Source organism: Rhipicephalus sanguineus, chromosome 4 (genome assembly GCF_013339695.2).
Source record: "Rhipicephalus sanguineus isolate Rsan-2018 chromosome 4, BIME_Rsan_1.4, whole genome shotgun sequence".
NCBI classification, from domain to species: domain Eukaryota; kingdom Metazoa; phylum Arthropoda; class Arachnida; order Ixodida; family Ixodidae; genus Rhipicephalus; species Rhipicephalus sanguineus.
Window position 1 is genome coordinate 90103882 of NC_051179.1, and position 21388 is coordinate 90125269.

Sequence of the window (21388 nt, forward strand, 5' to 3'; positions counted from 1 at the left end):
TGCCACACTGTGAGCGCTGTTGTTTGTCTCAGCAGCTGTGTAACCAATTACCTTGACAACAAACCACATCCCACCGCACCGGATGCGCTTTGTATTACAGTAGAGTCCACATAGAACAGCCCCAATTAAGGCAAACAGAAGTCTCAATTAGTGGAAACAATACCAGCAAGGCCATGAAGATATGTATTAGTATTACTGCAATGCCACCGCATCACAGGTAGTACAGAAGACATTGCTGAGCCTAAAAGACTTCTCATTTCTTAGTAAGTAACTATAAATCGTGTGATTCGAAATAATGGTAGCTTTGCCGAGCATATGCAGACTGTTTTACAAAGTCTTTCAGCTCAGATATAGCTTCTCATACTTCTTAAAAAGGGCCAGCTGCCTTATTTGCATAAGGTAAACACTTCCAGGGAGTGTCTGCAACATGGAGTGGTTGAAGACTCTCTTATCTGGTAACACAGCATGTGATATATCACATGAGACTGGAGAGCATCTCCTCACTAGGTTGATGCACAGGTATGACTCGCACACCCTTAGTTTCAGTGCTTCGATTCAATTGTTGCACTTTTGTTGTGCAAATGCATACCTGCCGAGCATGATTTCAGTTTGAAAATGATGGCGTCAGTCACTGCTGACCGATTACTGCTGATGAATGTGCCAAATTTCTGCCACTTTGGTTTTCACAAGCTATTTTGTGGCGAGCATCTTTTCCTTCAATGCATAAGAAGGAAATTGCATGTGAAATCGAAACTACAAAATCTGTCGTTTGTGAACTGTCACGATTCGGTTGCACAAGATGAAAGTTTTCGAAGTTGGCTGGCTCTTTGTGCAAGAAGGGTGGTTTTCATACAACTTGGTAGGTTGCTATACAAACTTGATTATAGTTACCACTAATTCTAAGCAATTAAGACTGAATACAGAATTTTGTGCCATATTCACAATTACCAGAAATTCAAAAGCATGAAAGGCACAGGCTCTTGTTTCTTTTTCGTTTAAACTAAGAAACCTACTTGTTGGGATGTAGACTGTCATCGACAGAGAAGAAATCTCTGCACTGAAATGCATCAGCCACTAGTCCTTATATTCCTGCATTCCATTGGACAAGCGGTGGTAGCAGAGTGCAGTGGACTGGCCAACCACCAGCATGAATCTTCTGTTCAGATGACCTTCACATTCAAAGGAGGGATTGGCTCCAGCTCACAAATCAGAAAAATTTAAAGCATATGAACCAAAAAAAAAGGAAGGATCCGAATACATTGAAATGTGCGGTCACTTCACAATGTGCATAATAATCTTGTATACTCTATTGCATATCACCACGATAAAGTGCAAGGGCCCTCAAACTTGCATTTATGGATATTGTCCCCGCAAAAGTAGTATCAAGTCTGTTTCTTTTTTTCTTTCGCCAAAGATTACTTTCTAGACTGCTTCATCATTCAATCATTTTATCTCTTTGGAGCAGATTGGTCGGTTAGTGTAAACTGTCTTTTGACTGGCAATACTGTTTTTATTGTTTTTCTGAGTGGCAGTCCATTCATCACAAGCTTCCAGATACAACAAACAGGTGCCGTGTTCCTTAAAAGCAGGCTTTACAGTATCACCATCATGCAGGCACCAACTCTGGTACTGCCATGAGGCACCAACTGGAATGCTCACCATTCCAACAATGGATGTGTAGTCGGGCTGGCTGCAATGTGAAACTGTGTTATTCCAGCTGTGACAAAGCAACTGCACGACACATACATACATGTCACTTTCTGGTGGCCCCATTGCACAGCATGCAACATCCTGCACATTAATTCAGGGTTATGCATGCATGGCATCTTGTGAGCGAGCACAAGAAATTGACAGCGAGATGGCAAACCAGCTGATGCCATGAAATGGAAAATGATGTGACCAAGAGTAGGCACTTGGATTTCCAGAACAGTGATGCCTGTCAGCCACCAGGAAATTTGCTTATGACTATGGAGACCAACGCCTTATCGCTTGTGGGATGTCAGTCACAAACCCTTGCAGGAATGCCGTGGGCCATATTCCTGAAGCTTGTAACGCATAATCTTTGCTAAATGTGGACTGTCTAATGATGCTTCTGTGTGCTTTTACCTTTCCCTGAAGCACTGATGTCGCCCTGTTTAGCTGAAACTGCTTTGATCCTTTTTACGTTACTGTGCTGAACAAACAAAGTTTATGCCACAGCTACAGGATGAAGAAATGCACAGGCTTGCAGGAGGAAGTGTACTGCGTGGCAGTGTCATTTGATTTAAAACAGCAAAATCAATGCCAAACTTGCTAACACAGGCCTTCTTGTATCATCTTGGGCACAGACATGTCTCAGGAGTAGGTAAATGGAATCACAAATTACTTAATTAGAATAAACAGAATCAGTTCTTAAATAAACACTATTTGATGCATTTCAAAAGTGCTATTGGATGCATTCTACATAATGGGCCTTTATAATGCCTTCATTGGGTTTGTGGATCTGCCTGCATGCGAGGTACGGCACTTGGTAGCCTAGCCAACATTACTGATTGGTGAGGATTGATTATAGAATGCCTGTTATGGTGTACAGAGACAAGACTGAGGCATAGAAAAGTTGCATTCCTGGTTCCTACGCAGTGCATTCAGAGCACGCAGAGTGGCTTCTGCCAGCTCCACGCACTCTCGTCCTTATATACTTTGTCAGCTTTCTGTTCCTTCTGTTTTTTTTTTGCTCAAGCTACCGACCAATGTTCGGGTTTCAGCTGTGTGCCATGCAGTTAGGGTGATATGCAAGCTTTCCTCCTTCCCCTCAGCTAGTCTCTCTCTCAAAGTATGCTAAATAGCATTTGCACATAGCACCATTCTTTCTTCCCTGATGCTTTCAGCATCAAAATGCTTGCTACCTGTCATTGCTGTCAGTGGCTATAGCTACCGAGACAAAGGTCCAAGCCTAGCCATTCAACTCATTGGTCTGTCTCATCAGCTTGTTACCCAATGCAAAGAAAAAGAAAGTGCAGAGTAGGGCCAAAGACAGAGATAACACTCAAATGTAGGGCCACCTTTGTACTTGAAGATTTAGTACTCATACAAATCAAATTTGAATACTGTTGTGTAGGGCTGGTGGCAACTTTTGACTGGATCTGCTCAAGCTCACTGCTGGAGCAACTTAATGCTCATAGTGTAGTGTATTGGGAAGCGCTAGAACGAATACAAGGACTAGCACTGCCCCATACCCTACACTATGAACTGTAACCAACTTGCCCACCTTTCCGTTATTCTGCAACTTAAAGCTGTTTACAAGCTGTGTTGCGTCATGCTATGTGAGTGATGAAACATTGGCTAGTGTAAAAACTCCTTACTATTAAGAAGCACTGACAGTTTTATGGCATTAACGCATCTTTGCAACTCTTGTGTAGTAGCAGAGGAACTCTGTGTGGGAGTTACTGAGCGCTCATATAAAACCAACAGCGCCAAAGCAGACAGGGACTGTATCTTGGTACTCAGCTTTGGCACTGTGTGTCGAACATGAGTGATACGTACTTCTGTGAACCAGCAACACGTAGTAGCACCATTTCAGCGTTATCAGCATATTGGTCTCGCATGTCAACACCTAGCTGTCTGCAACCGCTCTTGCACATGTAAAAAAAGAAGTGTGCTATCGATGTGCGGCGACGCAACTTTGCGTGCGGTGACCCCTGGCAGCTGCCGCATCATCCTCGAAGCTCTGGTGGCAGTGCCAGCAGAAGAGGCGCCGGCAGGCCCAGCAGGCATCCACCTTGCTAGCGCTTTGGCGTTCCAAGTTAGTCTTGCACGAGGGGCACACCAGACGCTTGCCAGGGTCCTTGGCCAGCCATGACTGTTGTATAGTGAGGTAAGAGGCGTGGCAATAGATTTTGTTAGTCTTAACAGGAACCACTTATCTAGGGTGTAGATATTTCGTACATTCAACTTACTTCTGTTGTGCTATGACTTGGTGTGACTTTGTCGTGTTTCTAGCCAGAAAGAAAGCCTGCACAGGTCGTCATTTTTTTGGCTGCCCCTAGTTAGTCAAGGAAGCCACGTGATAAGATTGTCATGTGGCAGTCACACTGTCACGTTACATGACAGTCGCACTATTTGCTCAAAGATGAGAGCACTTCAGAAGGCTCCAGGCTGGAGCATGGTGCTTTGACTGAACTGTGCTAATGTATTTTGAGCAAATTATTTTGACAAGATCAATGTGAAGCCCGTCACCAGAGTGCTTTAGAATCTATATCTGTAAGAGTTAATGTGAAAGGTACAATTTGGAAGATCAATGTCTCCTGGTGCACATCTGTCTCTTGGAACTCCTTGTTTCTTCTTGGAACTATGCTTAAAGGAGTCCTGACACAAAAATTTTCGCCCCGCATTTTTTTGCTGCAATGTGTTGCTGGGGGCCTGTTAGTCATAACACGGCACATCGTTTGCTGCAGCGCGCGACAGATAATTAATTACAAGCTCCTCATTACCGACACAGCCTCAGTTTCGGTTTGACAGAGCTTCAAAGACTACAAGCCGCCGGGTGCAACTATCACCACCTAGCGAGTGAAACGCTCGGTCACGTGAGCACACAGAACAGTGACGCATTTCTGCGCGGTCTGTCGTCGTCGGGCTCATTGTCGTCTGATGGCGACGATTTTCTTGCGGCGGGGATGGAAGGAATTTTCGACGTGGCGAATCACTTCAGGTTTGACCCGCTGGCGAGGAGCGATTCGTCGGGAAGCGCGTCAAAACAGAAATGGCGGCTACGACGTCATCATAACTTGTACCGGCTGAAATGATTACGTAGGGGAAGTAGGGGGGTCACCTCGGGTCACCTCCGAGGGTGTCAATGCACCAGGTGCGGCCTATAATGCTGGATCGCGCTCGCGAACTTCAAAATTCATATAAAATACCTTCCAAGCTTTATTCGCTATCGATATTTTGCAGATGGTACACGCACGTACACGGGAATCGATTCAGCAGGCTATCTCGGCCGCGAAATTTTGTGTCAGTACCCCTTTAAACATCTGACCCCTTGCTTGAACCTTAGACTAACACACCTTTCAGCATTTGGTTACTGTCACAGAGCACAAATGAGGGCCATACTGGCAAACTAACACGATTTATATTTGCTGTGTAAATGCCTATACTTATTTTCGCACACAGAAGGCAATGCAGTAAATGCCACACTAGTGGTGTGGCTGTAAAATTTGATTCCACAAATTTTTATGTTTAGGTATTCTTGATCGGCAATAATAGTTTAAGAATAGTGGCTCCTTGTGCTACAGCTGCAATTTTACAATACATTTCACAACCATGTCTTATTACAAACATAGTGCGTCCTTTCTGCGGCCAGTATGCTACATACCGGGCGTATTTTCGTTGAGTGTCGTCATGCATCACGGCAACCTGTCGCAGAAGCATTCCACTGCATTCATTTAGTGGTTGTACCGTGTAACACTTAAGGGAACCTTGAAACATGGTTCTGCTTTAGTGTATGACCTTACTTTTGTACTCTGTTGCCTCACGAATTTGCTGCCACAATAATGCTTTGAATCCATCAAGTATAAATGGAGTTATCGCACAAAACAAGCGTTTTCTTCGGATTGTACTGAAAGCTACATGAGGGAAGACAAGGGTAGGATGCGCCACTGAATATTTACGTCGTCAAGCATCATGGCCTTGAGCATTTTCTCTTCATCTTTTTTTAAACTATATTGGCCACTACTTCTGGTTCAGATGTGCACGCCATCAACATGTGGTGGCACCCCATGGGCACCTGCAGTACAGACCCGATCAAGCACATAGCCTCCAAGATCGTCAGTTGGTGCGCTGTTAATCAAATCAGCCAATACCTGTTGCACCTGCTTGCTCCTGCCTGCTTTGTTAGGTGCTTCAATGCCAAATAAATGTGAGGATGGTGACATGCCATGTCAACTGTCATCGCATCATTTTTTTACACAGCATCAATCTTCCAGATTGCTTCGAATGTAAAGCTTTCATTTTGCTCTAAAAATGATTAAGGGAATGATTGTAGACTGTGGTTTGATTTCTTCATGTTCGATGGTGTCTGGTACATGTATAAATGCGTCTTGCTCTGTTTTTATGGTAGTTCTTGTGTTGACGTAAATAAATTTACTGTTGTTATCCTTGCCTTGTGCCTCTGAAACATATTGCCCTTTATGCTGTTATGCAAGTACAGACTTACCTTGCTGGCAGCACTATCATTGCTAGGCAGCAGGGAGGCTTTGAAGGCACTGCATGACATGCCATAGTGGTACACAGAGTGGCACCTGCATGAAAACATCAGGTGGGCAGCTGTCATTATCAAATAAAGCAGTGATCTTTAATTGATGCAAGGACACTTACACCAGTCACCCTCTATTAGTATTTCAAGAGCCGTGTAGTACAAACCCATTAAAATACGGCTTGCGGGCCCAATCTGGTAGGAAACAAGTGCAGGTATTGGTTTTTCGGAAAGAAAGCTTCACAGTTCGAGATAAATCTCTCCTGGTCCAAGGTCAGGTCTTAGACCAAAGTGTTCTCCAAATGGTCGCCCTACCATATCGGCCAGACATTGGTAAATTATGGTCTCTGCCAGACATTGGTAAAAGAAGGCACTGAAGGCACTGAAATTTAATCTGAATAATAGACTGAAGTAGTATATTCGACAAATTAGGATAAGGTTGGAGTAGCCTAATCCATGTAGCTCAGTTAGATCATCGAATCTGTTGCTCACCGGAAGCAGACGGCATTGGTGCATCCAGGGCAGACATGCACGTCACCCAAGACATGCACACCTTGCTCCTCGATATCCCGGTGGGCGTCCAGCGCAAAGTGGCACTCTGGAATGGGGCAGGGACACCACCGTCCGATTGCATCCGATGCAACAGTGGAGTCGAATGATCTACGGGCAAGGTCGCTCAGTAGTCCAGAGTCGTTCCCTGCCACATGGACGATGTCGGCCATCGCCCAGGGTGATGCACAGTCCTAGAGTTCGTGCAGTGCACAGAGTGCAAAGGCGTGCGCTTGAGTTCACGAACCTATATTATTATCTTACAAGTCTAAGGTACATTGATAAAGTTATGCATGACAAAACCACTGAGATATGCAATAGTGTAGTACCCTGGATCGTTAATTAACTTGGGGTACTCCATGAAACCTTAATGTTGGGATTAGTAGGGAGGGATGCAGACTTAGGTAGTAGGTTGCCACTTTTTCATTAACCAATACTTTTGATTACGGAGTAGAGTTTTCTATCATTCAGCTAAATCTGAAGTTGCATTTAAAGAAAAGAAACAGATCTTGGTAAATCGAATAGTCCTTTATAAGAGAAATATCAAGCAACTCCCAGTTCTTGATATTAGCATCCATGTTCTTGAGTTAGCATCCATGAACTAGTAGTTCATGGATGCTAACTAGTGACAATTATATAGGGCAAAAAAATGCAGCCAAGGTATGAAGGGAACTGCAGACATAGGTTTGGCTCATTTTATTTGAAGCAAGAGTAATCGGAGTACTAAACGAACTTAATTTAATATGGTGATGCCATGTACTACACAAACTAGCATTTCTTCATTCCATTTCCCCTTTCAAATCCTAATGCCATAGTTGGAACCTGAACCTGTGAATATATACAGTATAAAGCAACTGCATATACCCTAGCAACCACCGCTTAGTATCAAATACAGCATCACTGTAAAATGTACCATGAGACCTCTACGACCGCACTATTAATATAGCTCCCACATTACATACTGACTGTTCAGTACGGAACAAAGCACAATATGGTCGCATGATGCAATACATGTGCCTAGCTGGTCTAGATAACAAGAGTACAGCAAAGGACTTACTTCCTCAAAGCATGCTAGCGGCAGCGGAGCCTGCTTGAAGGCCAGCAGCAGGCACGACCCACAGTGCCAATGGCCACACAGTTCTAGACGATGCCCATCCACTGGAGCCTCGTCTCCTTCGGAAGGGCGTGGTGGCTCATGACAAATTGGACAGCGTTCAGACTGGGAAGTGGATTCAACTTCTATAGGATGCCTTGGCAGTTGGCTCACCAGCTGCTCAGCCTGTGTGCGACAAATATGGCGACAGGATACGGCGAATACGATATAACTATTAATATAGACTGCAAAATAAAGTTATTCGCGGATGACTGTATCATTTATAGTGAAATTAAGAATGACCAAGATCACTACTCGCTCAACAAGTCACTTAATAATATTACCGAATGGTGCTCAGACTGGCAGATGACAATTAATGCAAAAAAAAAATCTGCTTGTATGACGATAACAAGGAAAAGGGAACCTTTGAACTTTTGCTACACTATAAATGACACAGCTTTGACCAGAGTACACGAGCTTAAATATCTACGCTTAACAATAAGGTCAGAACTAAGGTGGGACGCGCATATTAATCACGCTGCTTCATCTGCCATGCTAAAATTATTTTTTCTTCGCTGATCACTTCAACTGGCACCCTTGTCAACAAGACTCCTAGCTTACAAAACATTCATCAGGCCGATCCTCAAATACGGAAATACCATATGTCTTCCTTATACCCGCACAAAGGAAAGCCATACGATACATTTTTAGCAATATTAGACGTAAAGACTCACCCCCGTCCATGAATGGAATATGTTAGCGCATCTCACCACTAACGCTAAGTCATTGTTTCGGTTTGAGTGAAAAATTAAAACAATCTCCTAGTATATTCAAATTGCCAGTGACATCAATCATGTAACCAGCATGTACTTGTACCTGGTGTATGTATAGTGTATACAGATTATAATGTTTTACTTGCCAGTTTATATGTACTTGTATATATATTTTTGCCGAGTGATATATTTTTGCCGAGTTAATTTGTACATAGATATGTCGCAATTGTGCTCAACTATCTGCTGCCACATGCCACCATGACCTTTTCCTTACCGGTTTTATAGGATGGGTGTGTGTGTGGGGGGGGGGGGGGGGTGTTTACAAGGTCACTGTGAGCGAGAATCCCACGTTTAGTAAATCTATGCGAATTTACAGCTTCATATTAAGTGAACAATTCGAATACTGTGATTTTTAAAAATAAATTGATTTCTTTGGTTGCTTCAGCTCAGGGGTCGGCAACCTTTCGAGGCAGAGGGCCGAGTTGCATGAATCCAACACGGCGGGGGCCGCACGGTCAGTCAGAGGAAGGGGGAGGGGGGCTCTTTGCATGCAAAGATAAAAATTACGGCTTATTGTAATTGGCAATAATGTAAAATACGGGAATACAAGTTATGTTAATTTTCAGCACGATTGTCACAAGGTTGCAATTTATAGACATGGGTTACAAGCAAAAACCCCATTTGAGGTCAAAACCATAGGCGTGCGCATAGGGGGGACAGGGGGGAGGGCGCCCTCCTAGTGACCTAAGAGGGGGGGGCGCAAAATCTGCCCCGTACATTGACCCTTCTAGTCACCTGAGAGGGCGGGGGGCGCAAAATCTGCCCCATACATTGACTTATTAGGGTAGGGGGGGGGGCGCTGCGATGAATCTTTGCACCCCCCCGCTTCCTTGATGGGGAACCCTGCGCACGCCTATGGTCAAAACTACCACGTCGGCCTTCAGATAGTGACAAGGGGAAGGGGGAGGGGGTTCTCACGTCGTGCCGTGGGCCGCAGGTTGCCGACCCCTGCTTTAGCTAATTTTACCAGTGATTAAGGCGCTTCGCAGTTGTGACCCAAATTGTCAACACCCATACAAGGATTGAGGTTAACCTCCATGGCACAATCCTGAGTTCATCTTGTTCATGATGCCATCACTCACGCGTCCAATGGCTGCGTCCAACCCGACGACATCGACTGCCTCGAAATTTGCATCGAAATTTGCCGCTTCCAGTTTGCATTCCTTTGCCAGTTCCCATGGGTCGTGGCCGAACTTGCCCACAAACGATCTCAGTGCGCTGAAATCTTCGCCGACGAGGACCAATTTCTTCCTCTTGTGCTTGCTCTGCGAATAAGCACACAGTAATCACTCCACATCTCACTTGCAAAAAACGCTTTCGCTAACCTAGCCATGGCTAGGTTGGCGAGATCCCGCACCCAGCTGGCGTCCGCAAAAGCCGCATCTGAAAAGCATGTGACCTCTTTTTCCGGAACTGACGCCGGCGCCAACAACTGGCGTCGCCACAGCGACACTCGGCGCGCGCTTCACTATGCCGCAACCCAAGTGGCTGCACCGGCCGCAACAACCAGCTCCAGCCGCGGCGTAGGAGCGAGAGGAATCCCCGCAGTAGAAGGGGAAGTCCCGGCTCGAAGGGGATCCGCATAGGAATAGTCGGCACACTGCGTAGGCGCGCCAACGCCTGCAACACGTGACCATCGACAGAGGATCTACAAAGGCAGGGCTGCCAACTTGAGGGAAATTTCCCAGATTGAGGCAATTTTTAGGTCCGCGTGGGAAGAAGGGAAATTTTGCCGTTTCGAGGAAAATTTTGTATGTTCCTACTCATTTCATTTTCAAAATAAATTTTGACATTTTTATGGCAACCTTTTCAGTTTAAATAAATGCTATTACTCTTTTTATTGCGATAGCAATTATAATTATATGGACAGTCTCGGCTGGCTTTTGCCGTCGCCGCCGTCATGCACCTTATATATATATATATATATATATATATATATCAGAGCCACAAAGAAAGATAATTCAGAAAAACTTTCCGACACGCGGAATAGAACGGGCGACCTCTCGCTTTGCAGCGCGCGGCGTTAGACGGTTAGGCCACCAACAGTACCGTCGTTCAGCCTGCTAACGGCGAGCTATTTATATACACCATTTACTTCAGCATGCTTTCTTAGTCACCACATAGATGGCGCGATGTGCGTGCGTGGCGCGCTTTAAAGATCGTCGCTCCGCTCCTGCGAACGCCGTTGCTCTTCGCCCTACAGGGCGTGGTCGCCTTCGTGCGCTTTTCTCGAGGAAAGAAGAGGGTGGCCGGGGAAGGGGGTGGAGCGGGGGTTTGTATGTCTTGTGCTTTCCCCGCGATGTCCGCACTGAAGTCACAGAGCGCACGAAGGTCACTTCGCTCGCTGCAGCGGCCGCGTTTGCGAAAGGAGCGCGCTGTTTAAACAGAAATAAGTAACAACTGTGACAGTTCGCGCTTGTCCTGTGTGTACCTGTTTGTTCGTTTCATGCGTCCTGCTTTATGTCTGAGCAGTGCGCTTCAAGTGTCGAGCTATGAGGCATGATAGTTCGCGCTCGTCCTGTGTGCGTTCTTTTCGTGCGTCCTTTGGGCTCGAGCGACGCGCTGGCAATTTCGAGCTGCTTTCCGTTCTTCGCGTTACATTTCAATTTGTTGCTAGCGCATTCATTGCTTCGCCGTTGCGGCGAAACTGTTACTTTTTTTTCGTTTATTTCTAATATTTTCATTATATTGACCGAGATCTTTAGTTTTCTGAATATTTAGAGGCACTCCCGTGATCCCATTGTGTGCAGGCGGGTGATGTTTCGTTGTGTTGCGCTGTGAAATGCGCACGATTACCTGTATATTTACATACGTCACTAAACACTCGCATTTAACGCTTACCCTTCGTCTCGATATTACATGCTAGCACTGCTGACCGCATGGAAAGTATGGTAATACCGTCCGTATCGACTGAAAAGGGCGCTCGCGTGAATTTTACCGTACGGGAACTCTTCGAACTTCACCGAACTGTACGAAATTTGCCATACGGAAACGGATACCGGGGCGTCGTGCGCGAGGTGGCTCGTACTTGTGCTAAATTTCATCGATCCTATCGACACGACGTTAAACGTCGCTATCTACAAACATGCATTTTCCTTATAACAAAATTAAAGTATTTTAGTTTGTCCGCAAACTGGCGCCCAGTACGAAGAGCAATTCAGTACTGCTATCACTCATTACTTCGCTTTTGTTGAAATAATGCACAGTTAAAATTATGGTAAACAAATACTTGTCTGTACAAATAATGCTTAAACAACAGAAGTGCCGGTGACACACGGAATCATGAATAATTTTAATTCTTTTATGTAAGTCAGGGAAATTTTAGTAGAAAAAGGGAAGTTTCAGCTGTGTGGGAGAGCAATTTTGTATTCACGGGCTGGCAGCCCTGTACAAAGGAAGCGCGCCATTGTCCGCCGCATCAGTTGGCCTTCAACACAATTAACTCGGCAACACCACTTTGCAGCACCTCTCCGTAACAAAAACCTCACTAAAAGAAACGATTTCGTGTTCTGACCTCACATTATGCTTAAGGATCCTCTGCAAGCTTTTGTTCAGCAGCGCATGCGTATTCGGTGTGCTGCTGCGGCCATCCTCTCTTAATGTCCTGGCCGCACCTGTGGTGACGGACTTTCTAGAATGACATTTGAATCTATGTGTGATTTAGTATTTTCGTTATGAATCTGACTCCTATATTTATTTTTGCATAAAACTACTGTAAGACAGCAGCAACGTTAAGGACCGATAGATAAATTTCCTGGCAATGCATTACAAATTGAGATATGTAGCGTATATGAATAATAGAGTACATCTAGGATCATGGCTTTCTTAAAAACACATGTTACGTGGAAATTCTCCACCTTTAGGAAGCCAGAGCAGGGTGTATGAACAGTCATGCGAAAACAAAAATTGAGCTTAAATAATATTTGTGTAGCGTTTGGAAATGGATAACGAACATTAAATTTGTTCAGGTGTAGAATAGGAGGTTCAGGTATAGAAGGGGAGGTGATTAGGGGCTCGTGGTCTAGTGTTCAGGGAACTCGCTTTCGGGCCGCTGGAACCCGGGTTCGAACTCCATCCCCACAAAGGAAATTTATTTTGTTTTATTAATTATTTATTTCGCGCGCGCAGCAGCTGCGGGGGAGAAGGGTTTTTTGGAACACCGCCAGCTACATAGGTCCGTTAATAGAATATTTGCTTGAATAAACGTTTGCTCTCTCTTGTACCACGAAAACACGAAAAGTGGAGTAACGTGTTATTTCCGCCCAAAAATACACCGTGCTGAAAACGCGCTCGTGAGGAAACTGTAACCCGTCATTGCTGCCACGCTTGATTTCCGGGCAACACATCCACTCCCTCATAGACAACAACTTACGAACACTATAGTTACCACCTCAGAAGTAGCCTCGTCCCTTTCTAACGCGCGCAGGCCACGGCAATCGCCTTAGTTATTAAGAGTACGTATAAACAGGGGAGGTAACCGGCAATCTTGACTGATTTTCATGCAGCATGCCGACTCAATATGAAGGACATGCTGCCGCGGAATTTATGCAGAATCTTTGGAGAGTCTCTGGAGCGCGAACATCACCTGATTTGGTGTCCCGGACTCAGGGTACGAGAAGGCAAACAATCTGACTCGAGATTTCATGAACCGAACATACAGATCAAATAACACGGACCCGACTGATACCGCTTGCTCGGCGAGATTTTGGCATACAAACATGCTACCCGTAAAAATTATGCCTTCCTCTGTGAAGAACTGAATGTTGAGTGAGTGAGTGAGTGAGTGAGTGAGAACTTTATTGTGGTCCAAAAGTGGCAGAAGCTGAACGCGACTGGAGGTCCCGCTAGCTCAGCCAGGTGGCTCGGGCAGCCGATCTAAGAAATTTAAAAACCGGGTATAAAGGCCTTTATTGACGGCACTAGTCGACGAAGCACAACGGCGACAGTCAAGACAGAGCGCGGACTCTGAGCGCGAGGAGCGTGCTGTCAGAGAGGAGCGGAAGAGGACGACCCACTAGTAAGCGCCCGAGAGGGCGACCCATTACAGGCTTCCAACGCTTCGCTACACGGGCTTTTCTCTAGTCCGATGCCACTGCACGCCGTGAATAGATTCAGGAGCCGGCCGCCTGCCCTTGCTTTGGGGACCGTAGACCCACACGTCCCGAAATTGCGTACCGAGATAACATGGAATCAAGTCCAGGACTTTCGCCAAAATTAAAGATTTCACGTTGAAGCAGTGAAGATACAGCTGTCCAGCACAAACCTGCTGGGGACCCTATCCTTTGAAAATATTGGCGGACGGCCGAGGTGCAGTTGGGCACTGGACCAAGCGCTCGACACCTCCCTAACCTCTCCCACCATTTCACCTGCTCCTTTCCCCATTTTTTCGCCATAAAGTTATCTTCACATACCGTGTTTTAAAACAAAACCAGTGGCGTAGGCAGAAATTTTTTTCGGGGGGGGGGGGGGGGTCACCTCCTTGATCCGACATTGGGTCTGGGCAGGTAAGTGGGGTCGAGTGTCATTTTTTGCTCTGTATCTCACGGAAAAAAATTTTTTCGGGGGTGGGGAGGTGCCCCCCTCCACAAAACATATTAGAGAGCGCGGACCCCAAGCGGCTTACGTGCGCTCTTGCGTTCCTTTGTACACCTAGCCGCACCCATGGCGAATACAAAGAATGCGAGGGCTTACGTACGCAAGCTGCTCTGGGGCCCCGGCACTAAAACTCTTTATTATGCTTTGTGAAGTGAATCAGTATTATCTTTTTTTATTGTTCATGTGGGGATATGAACCGAAAAAAAACACACCAAACTCTGAGGTAACTTATGAAAAAGCCCGATTTTTCCACGGCGAATGTCAACTTAAAATAAAACAGAGGCTTTAACCTCGAATCTGCGACAAAGATATTGTACCCTGGAAGTAACGATCCTCCATATAAATCAGAGACAATACGCAATTTATTCCTCTCTAAGTTGCTCGCTCCACAATAGCTGCTGTTGTTCATGCTTTACTTCGCCGAGCGACAATTAAATGTGTGGTAGACGCCTCGGCATCATGTGTATCCTCGGCGAGACACTTATAAGGCGCAAAGAAGCATGAGCTCATGAACAGATATCACGCTATAGCAATGCCACGATGGGTCCACCGACGTATTTGGTCTCGCTGTCGCCGTGACCTGTCGACGTTATTGACCACAATAAAAGTCTTTGGAACTGCATGAAAGACCCACCAAATCAGCTTCTTCATTTGCCCCGCCTACATTGCGAAAAAAAGAAACAGTGACACGCAGAAAGTCGATGAGGGACATGAAGATAATTACATTAAGACTGCAATAATATGAAGGACCGATATACTCCTCGGCAATATATCTGTGCTTAAACAATACAGTTGAACAATACCTATATCGTAACGTGCTTTTCTTTATGTGCTCCGTGGTAACCAATGTATGCTGAATTTTCGAACATGACTCACCTGTGCTTTGGTGCGCTTCTTCAGCACCTCCACGACCGCGGAGACGAGTTCCTCGTCACCAACCAGCCGCATTCCACCGGGTTTCCGAATCACGTAGACACCACCTTCAGGTGCGACGGCATTGACAACACCCGCTACTATCTCCAGCCGTACCGATTCTTCGAGGAGCACTGTATCTGTGCTGATCAGCCTATTGAAGAGCTGCACGGCTTTCTGGAAATCGTTCAGGTTGTTGGCACGCAGACTGACGCGAACTACCGCTGGACTGCAGGGCGTCGCATCACATTTGAGGTTGTCCTCAGGCCGAATACCTTCTTGGCGGCGCAGCTCGGCTTCGACCCGGTCTTGGATGGCGGCGAAGAAGAGGCGGGGAAAGAAAAAGGTCTCTTGCACTAAGGTGTGAACGGTCAGCGGCATTTCAATCGCAGAACCGCCACCCGGTGAAACATCTGTGGAAACCAGTGCCCCTTTGAGAAGCGCGCACGCGCGCTGCGCGACGACAGCGTCCTTGAAAGACATCCAGCCTTTGAAAGCGTAGTCCGTGTTCTTCGGTTTCTGGAGGCTGAGCTTTGGTGCGTCGGTGCCAGCTTCTCTTTCGAAAACGCCACGCACGGCTTCTTCTAGCGCTCGGAGCTCCGGAGGAGTTGTCTCGAGGTGGGGTTCGTGAATGAGCCGAACGCTCTTTAGGTCCACGGGCAACGAGGAGCGAAGGAGCTTTTCCACAGCCGCCTGTCCAATCGTTGGCGCTAAGCCCTTTATGTAGAGCTCACATGATGCATTCTTGCTCCGTTCGCAAGTCACCACAGCGCCGTCGAGCTGTAAACGTAGCGGCAACGACCCCACGATACGGTCCATAGATGCCTGGTCCGGCAACTCGGCGAAGGCGATGCCCGTGCAGCGACGTCGCGGCAGCGACACCTGAGCGTGGAAAGCCGGCCTTCGGTGCTTCTGCTCTTCGCGGTACGCTAGAGCCTGTCCCTTCACGGAGACTACCACGACGCCGTGGTGCTTGGAAAGTGAGTCGTAAGCGGCGTCGGCTTCTTTCGCCGTCTTGTACGTGATCTGGAAGGCGTTGTCCTTCTTGAGAAACCAGTACTGGACGATATTTCCGAGCATATTTACCAGCTTTCGGAAATCGGGAAGAGGAATCTTTACGTCGCCAACCACGAGGGTACGAAAATTGGTTGGCGAGAGGATTTCGTCCAGTCGACCTCCAACGCCTATAACCGCCAGAACGGGGTGTGTACTGTAAGGCGAGTCGGGGGGCGTGAGGAGAGCCTCCCTGTCCTTCCTGGCAAGTTTTGCCACCTGATCAGTGACGATGCTCTGAAGACACTGTCGAGCCTCGATACAGTATTGCTCAGAACCTCTGATGACGATGCACTGAGCTGTGGCGTCTATTTTGAGCGACCCCTCTTTTCCATGCACCTCGTTCCGCAGCTTGTTTTCAAGAGAGCGCAGCACGTCCTGCGTGTTGAACTGTTGGTTCCAGATTAGATTCCCAATAGGGCCGAACCTCTTCTGAATGTGCGGAAGCTTTGACGGCGACAGCGGTGCGACAGCTTCAGTCTTAGAGACGTCGTCCCTGTCTGGAAGAGACGAAAAGTTAAGGAGCTGCAGCTTTCGAGCACCGGGTATCCGAGAGAACAGGCAGCATACTACGTTCTTCGCTTGCCCAGCCTTGGCGCCAAGCACTGAGAGTGGCGACACCTGAAGCTTGCTTCCAAGCGTGGGGTTACTGAAGCCCCGTTCTGAAGCCTGGAGCAAGCCTTGCGGAAAAGATTCGGCGAGCAGTTCGGCCACCGTGACTGTAACGTCCTTGTCCTGCTTTGTCGAATCCGCGTTCAAGTTTCTCCCCCTGAGGGCGTCGAATTCTGACTGAACAGATAGAACGGTGCTGTGGAGATGACTGACGAAAGTCTCATTGACGCCATTCACTTCACACCACGCGCTCTTCATTTTCTTGGGGACGGCGAGCCAGTTCTTGTAGAGGTCAGTGATTCGAGAGAAGACGCACTCACCTTCAGCGCCCTGAACTTCTCGTTCTGTGCCGTCCTTGTTAAGAGGTCTGTAAGTGGCGAGCAGGTCCTCGTAAGCTAGAGCGGAGGTCAGCACAGCGTTCAAAGGAACGGCCTTGTCGAGTGATCCCAGTACCACTTTACCGAGTCTAGGTTCCAAGCTGTTTTCGCAAAGTTTCGCGCCCAAATCTGTAAGGCGTCCATTTGAGTCCAACGCACCTATACTTGCGAGTGCTTTCTTCGCGTTCGTCACAAGCTCCTTCGGTATCTTTTCGAGATAAGGGGCAACATTGCTCATTTGTCGTGCTAGGCGAAGAACGATGTCTTCAATGAAGCGCGAGTTCTTTTCGTCGACTGACAGCGAAGAAGCGAACGCGTCACGGTTGTACAGGCGATAGCACGTTCCGCCCACCCGATGTCCGACCACAGCCTTCCGTTCTTCGGCCTCTGCTTCTGAGATGTACGCAAGTTGGGCGACTAAGACACCGTTGCGGTGAACGACAGTGCGCGTTAGACCGCTGTCGATGACGCACCGCACTGGAAGTGTGCTAGCGATGGCATCGGGATATTCCACGGCGAACACTACCTTCCAGTCCCTCAGCGATGACGAACTGAATGTTGACAGCGACGTGTTTCCAGGAAACAAAACCTCGTGTCGCACTGTTCCCTCGAGTTGACCTGCGTCCTTTCGGTATTCCAACAGCGCGTCGGCGAGGAACGCGTCCGCCAGAGAGGGCAAAAAGACGACTATGTTTCCACCTATGCCGCCTTTTTGACAGAACTCAATAGTGGCAGCGACGCTTGCGGCTGCGACACTCAAGTTCGTCGGCCGCTCTTTCCAGATGACCTCCACCGGGAACTGAACAAAACATCTCAGTATGTCCTGGTCACCCAGGCAGAACGCCTGCTGGACGGATGAGCAGGAGTAGCTATCGCTTCCAGACAGCACAAGGTGCACGCGAGATAAAAAGTGCATGCGCAACACTGCCAGGACTATGCGTTGGTAAGCACTGTCTTCTTGCAGAGCGTCGACGACGATAGCCTGGAAGCCCGCTAACGCCGTTCCGCAGCGCATGAACTCGTGAAAAAAGCGGCGCGCAGTCGTGAACACGACCGTCGACTGCGTGCTGACCTGCTGCCCAGGAGCGCGCCAGCACTCCACCGCTCCTATCCCGCTGACGCTCACCGCGTGCTTAGCGCACTGCTCGGCGGCGATGTCGCTGGGCTGGATACTGAGCACGCGGAACCCTAGATCCCTCAGGTACGAGGGCAATTCGAGGCAAGACGCGGATCCACGAGGAGCCACAAGGAAGACGACTTTACGCTTCTCAAGGGCTTCAAACAACCTGGATTTCACGCTGTAAAGTGGTGAGGCCCGCTTAAGTCTGTCCGCTTCCTTCATCGTAATAGAGTGTGCCTCTTGCGACGATGTTGAGATTCTGCCCAGGGTAGCGATGAACTCATTCATCTGAGCTGCGTAACATTCGGCAAGTCTCTCCAGCGCCAAACGTTTTTCCTGAGAACCTTGTTCGTTACCTTTCAGGGAAGCGATAGTTTGTCTGGCAAACTTAAGTAATGCTTCATTAAAGCTTATTGCGTCTTTTACTTTTTCTGAAGAGAGGGGCCCTTCCGGCGAGCGTACGATGTCACATCGGACAGCCTTGTCGGACAATATTCCCAGGCACTTCACCACGTCGCCTTCCCCGTTTATCTGCTTGTTCAGAGCTGCTACAGCTTTTTTGGACTTTTTATTGCTGGAGTAAGTAAGACAAATGACGTCTTTATCCTTTCCAAATTCGAGGCTGAAATCCTGAGGAATGTCCAGTTTGGAAAGGAAGCTCTTCCAGTGCTGCAAATTCCTAGGCTGTTGACGAACGAGAAGTCCAACCTTGGTGACAACAGCTTCGTTTGCCGTGACGTCACCTGTCTTTGTTTCTTTTTTATTGCTGGCGCGCATTCCATTTGTTCCTCCACCCGCAGGAGCGGGAGCTGTTCTCGCCTCTGCGCTGGAAATGGACCCTGTCGCTTCAACACTGTCTTTCTGGGATGCTTTCGACAGCTTCTTGACTGCCTGTTTTTGTCCCGAAGGTGTAGATCCTGCAGCCAGCTTGCATACTGCAGCGGTGGCTTGGGCATTATTATTCTTGCCCACCTGCTGCGGTTTTTCGGTTAATGGCTTGCGCTGCCCGGTTGGTACAGGCGCTTTAGCTTCCTTCGACTTTTCGTCCTTCCTAATGCCCGCAACAAACTCCGCGTAACGGATACTCTGGTTGGCCGTGTCCGTAAGTGACCGCTTTGCCTGGTCATTGTGGATCAGCACGACATGGATGAGGTTCTTGTACCGAATCTCGTGTATTTCCGCCGCGAAGTCCACATCGCCCGATATGAGCACGACGCGCGAGCCGGTCAGCTTGTAAGTGTCTGAAAAGCGCCGCAGTTCGGAGCGCAGCTTCTCGTCGGCTGCATTCTTTTGACCTCCCGGCACGTGCATCAACGTGACATGGGCTTCAGTAAGCTCGCCCACGACAGCGGGCTTCATGCGGCCGATATCGCAAGCAACCAAGAAGTCCGCCTCCCGCTGGCCCTTGTAGAACGTCTGGCGCACCTTGCGCACAATGTCGTACGCCGGAACTCCGTTGGGAACCGCGCAGTTCTCGATGTCCCAAAAGACACTTATCCAACCTACCGAAGGCGACGAAGCGAAAACTGCGGGGGCACCCAGAACCGGCTGCGGTGAGCGCATGCCGTGCGCACCGGAGTTCCCGTTGCCAGCCGACGAGATGGCATCCGTCAGGTCTTCGAAGTCGTCCAACTTCGATGAAGCGTACTCATCTTGGCCCGTGTCTTGCTCTTCCGATAAGTTCTTGTCACCGTCGTAAAACTCACCGTCGTCAAAGCCGTATTCGCTCATTACGTCACCGAAGTCCGAGACACTGAACGCGCAGCTGTAGGTCTCAGAGACAATCGAGGTTTCGTCGTCGGCCCTTTTGCGACGCAGTGCTCGCTTGAAAGAGAGCAAGTTTTGTCCAGCACTAAGCGCCCCGCCTCCCAGCAGACTTTTGTCCGAGCCGTGCGGGTATGCCTTAGCACCGCTTCGTCCTCTCGAGTGAAAGCGGCCTCTTTGGAAGCGACCTCGGTCACCCCTTGTGTGGCCGCCGCGGGGTTGATTCTCTTGTTTGCTCTGTTGACTGTTGCCGCTGTTGCTGCAATTGCAAAGCGACATATGGCTGTTATGCTTGGAGGAGAGTGGCGAAACGGATCAGAGTGGTGAAAAACAATGAAAAGTGCTGTGAAACCATATTGGCTATTGGAATAGTTCGAAGTGTAAGTCCTGCAGATAGCACGGAATTATACGATTTCATGTGCCACTGCCTGTTTGACTCGCTTTATGAGGCATGGGGGAATTTTTAGGTCCGTGCTTTCAATTATTAAGAAAGCTGAATAAGGGGCTGCTTTGGTGGTGCCTCAAAATATGTAACATTAACAAAAGTACTGATATTACTGTTATTGCGTGAATCTGACATATTTTTCATTTATATAAAGACTCCATAGCGGGCTCTTTAACGCAGTGACCTGCGTTTATCAGTAAGCCCAGTTGCACAAGACGGAATGTCAGTTTGGGTTGGCTGCAGTTAGAGCGAGGTGACGCACGCGCTTCGGAGTTATATTATAACGTGAGGAGGCACAAAATGAAAGATACGATTTGCACCTATTTCAAAACAGCAGTCTTGGTGCAGATAAAGATTAAGATCCTCCGAGCTCTTGGCTCCCACTTACACCGGGGGAGTGGCCAAGCATCTTGTCATTCAAAATAAAATAGTGAAGGTACAAAAAGTATTTTCTAACTGGTGGCGGCCTTCATCAAATATATATATATATATATATATATATATATATATATATATATATATATATATATATATATATATATATATATATATATTGATGAGACAAACAGACAACGCCTGAACGCTGGCTGGCTGTTCTATTATCGGAATTCGTTCTCCTCTGCTTCGCGCTAGCCGATCGAGCGCGCATGGGGCCCGGGTCCCGGTTCCGTTTTAAGGGCGAAGCACCTTGGGTCTCGGCGTGTCGGCGTGCATCGTCGTCTGCTGTCGTGACGGTCCACTTGCTTGAGCGCAAGAGAAGGCGCCACCGCCTCAGCACTCGTCGTATGAAGAGAGAGAGCGCGAAC

The 21388-nt window shown here is 47.7% G+C and overlaps 1 protein-coding gene across 1 annotated transcript; it reads right to left on the minus strand.

Moving 5' to 3' along the window:
* Nucleotides 1-1490: 1490 nt before the first annotated feature.
* LOC119390408 (uncharacterized) lies at nt 1491-20382 on the minus strand. The gene is made up of 6 exons (XM_037658020.2): nt 15176-20382; nt 9787-9969; nt 7836-8057; nt 6722-6972; nt 6191-6275; nt 1491-3838 (listed from the first exon to the last, which is right to left on the minus strand). Exons 1-6 carry the CDS (start codon nt 20102-20104, stop codon nt 3638-3640), a joined length of 5871 nt encoding a protein of 1956 aa, XP_037513948.2. The 5' UTR covers nt 20105-20382; the 3' UTR covers nt 1491-3637.
* Nucleotides 20383-21388: the final 1006 nt, after the last annotated feature.

Bases quoted from the DNA above. Each gene is read 5' to 3' on its own strand.
- LOC119390408 (XM_037658020.2), bottom strand. From the start codon at position 20,104: ATGAGCGAATACGGCTTTGACGACGGTGAGTTTTACGACGGTGACAAG. The intron at 9,970-15,175 runs GTGAGTCATGTT...GCTTATTCGCAG, and splicing joins AGAAGCGCACCAAAGCACAG to AGCAAGCACAAGAGGAAGAA. The intron at 8,058-9,786 runs GTGAGTGATGGC...TGTCGCACACAG, and splicing joins TGGACGCAGCCATTGGACGC to GCTGAGCAGCTGGTGAGCCA.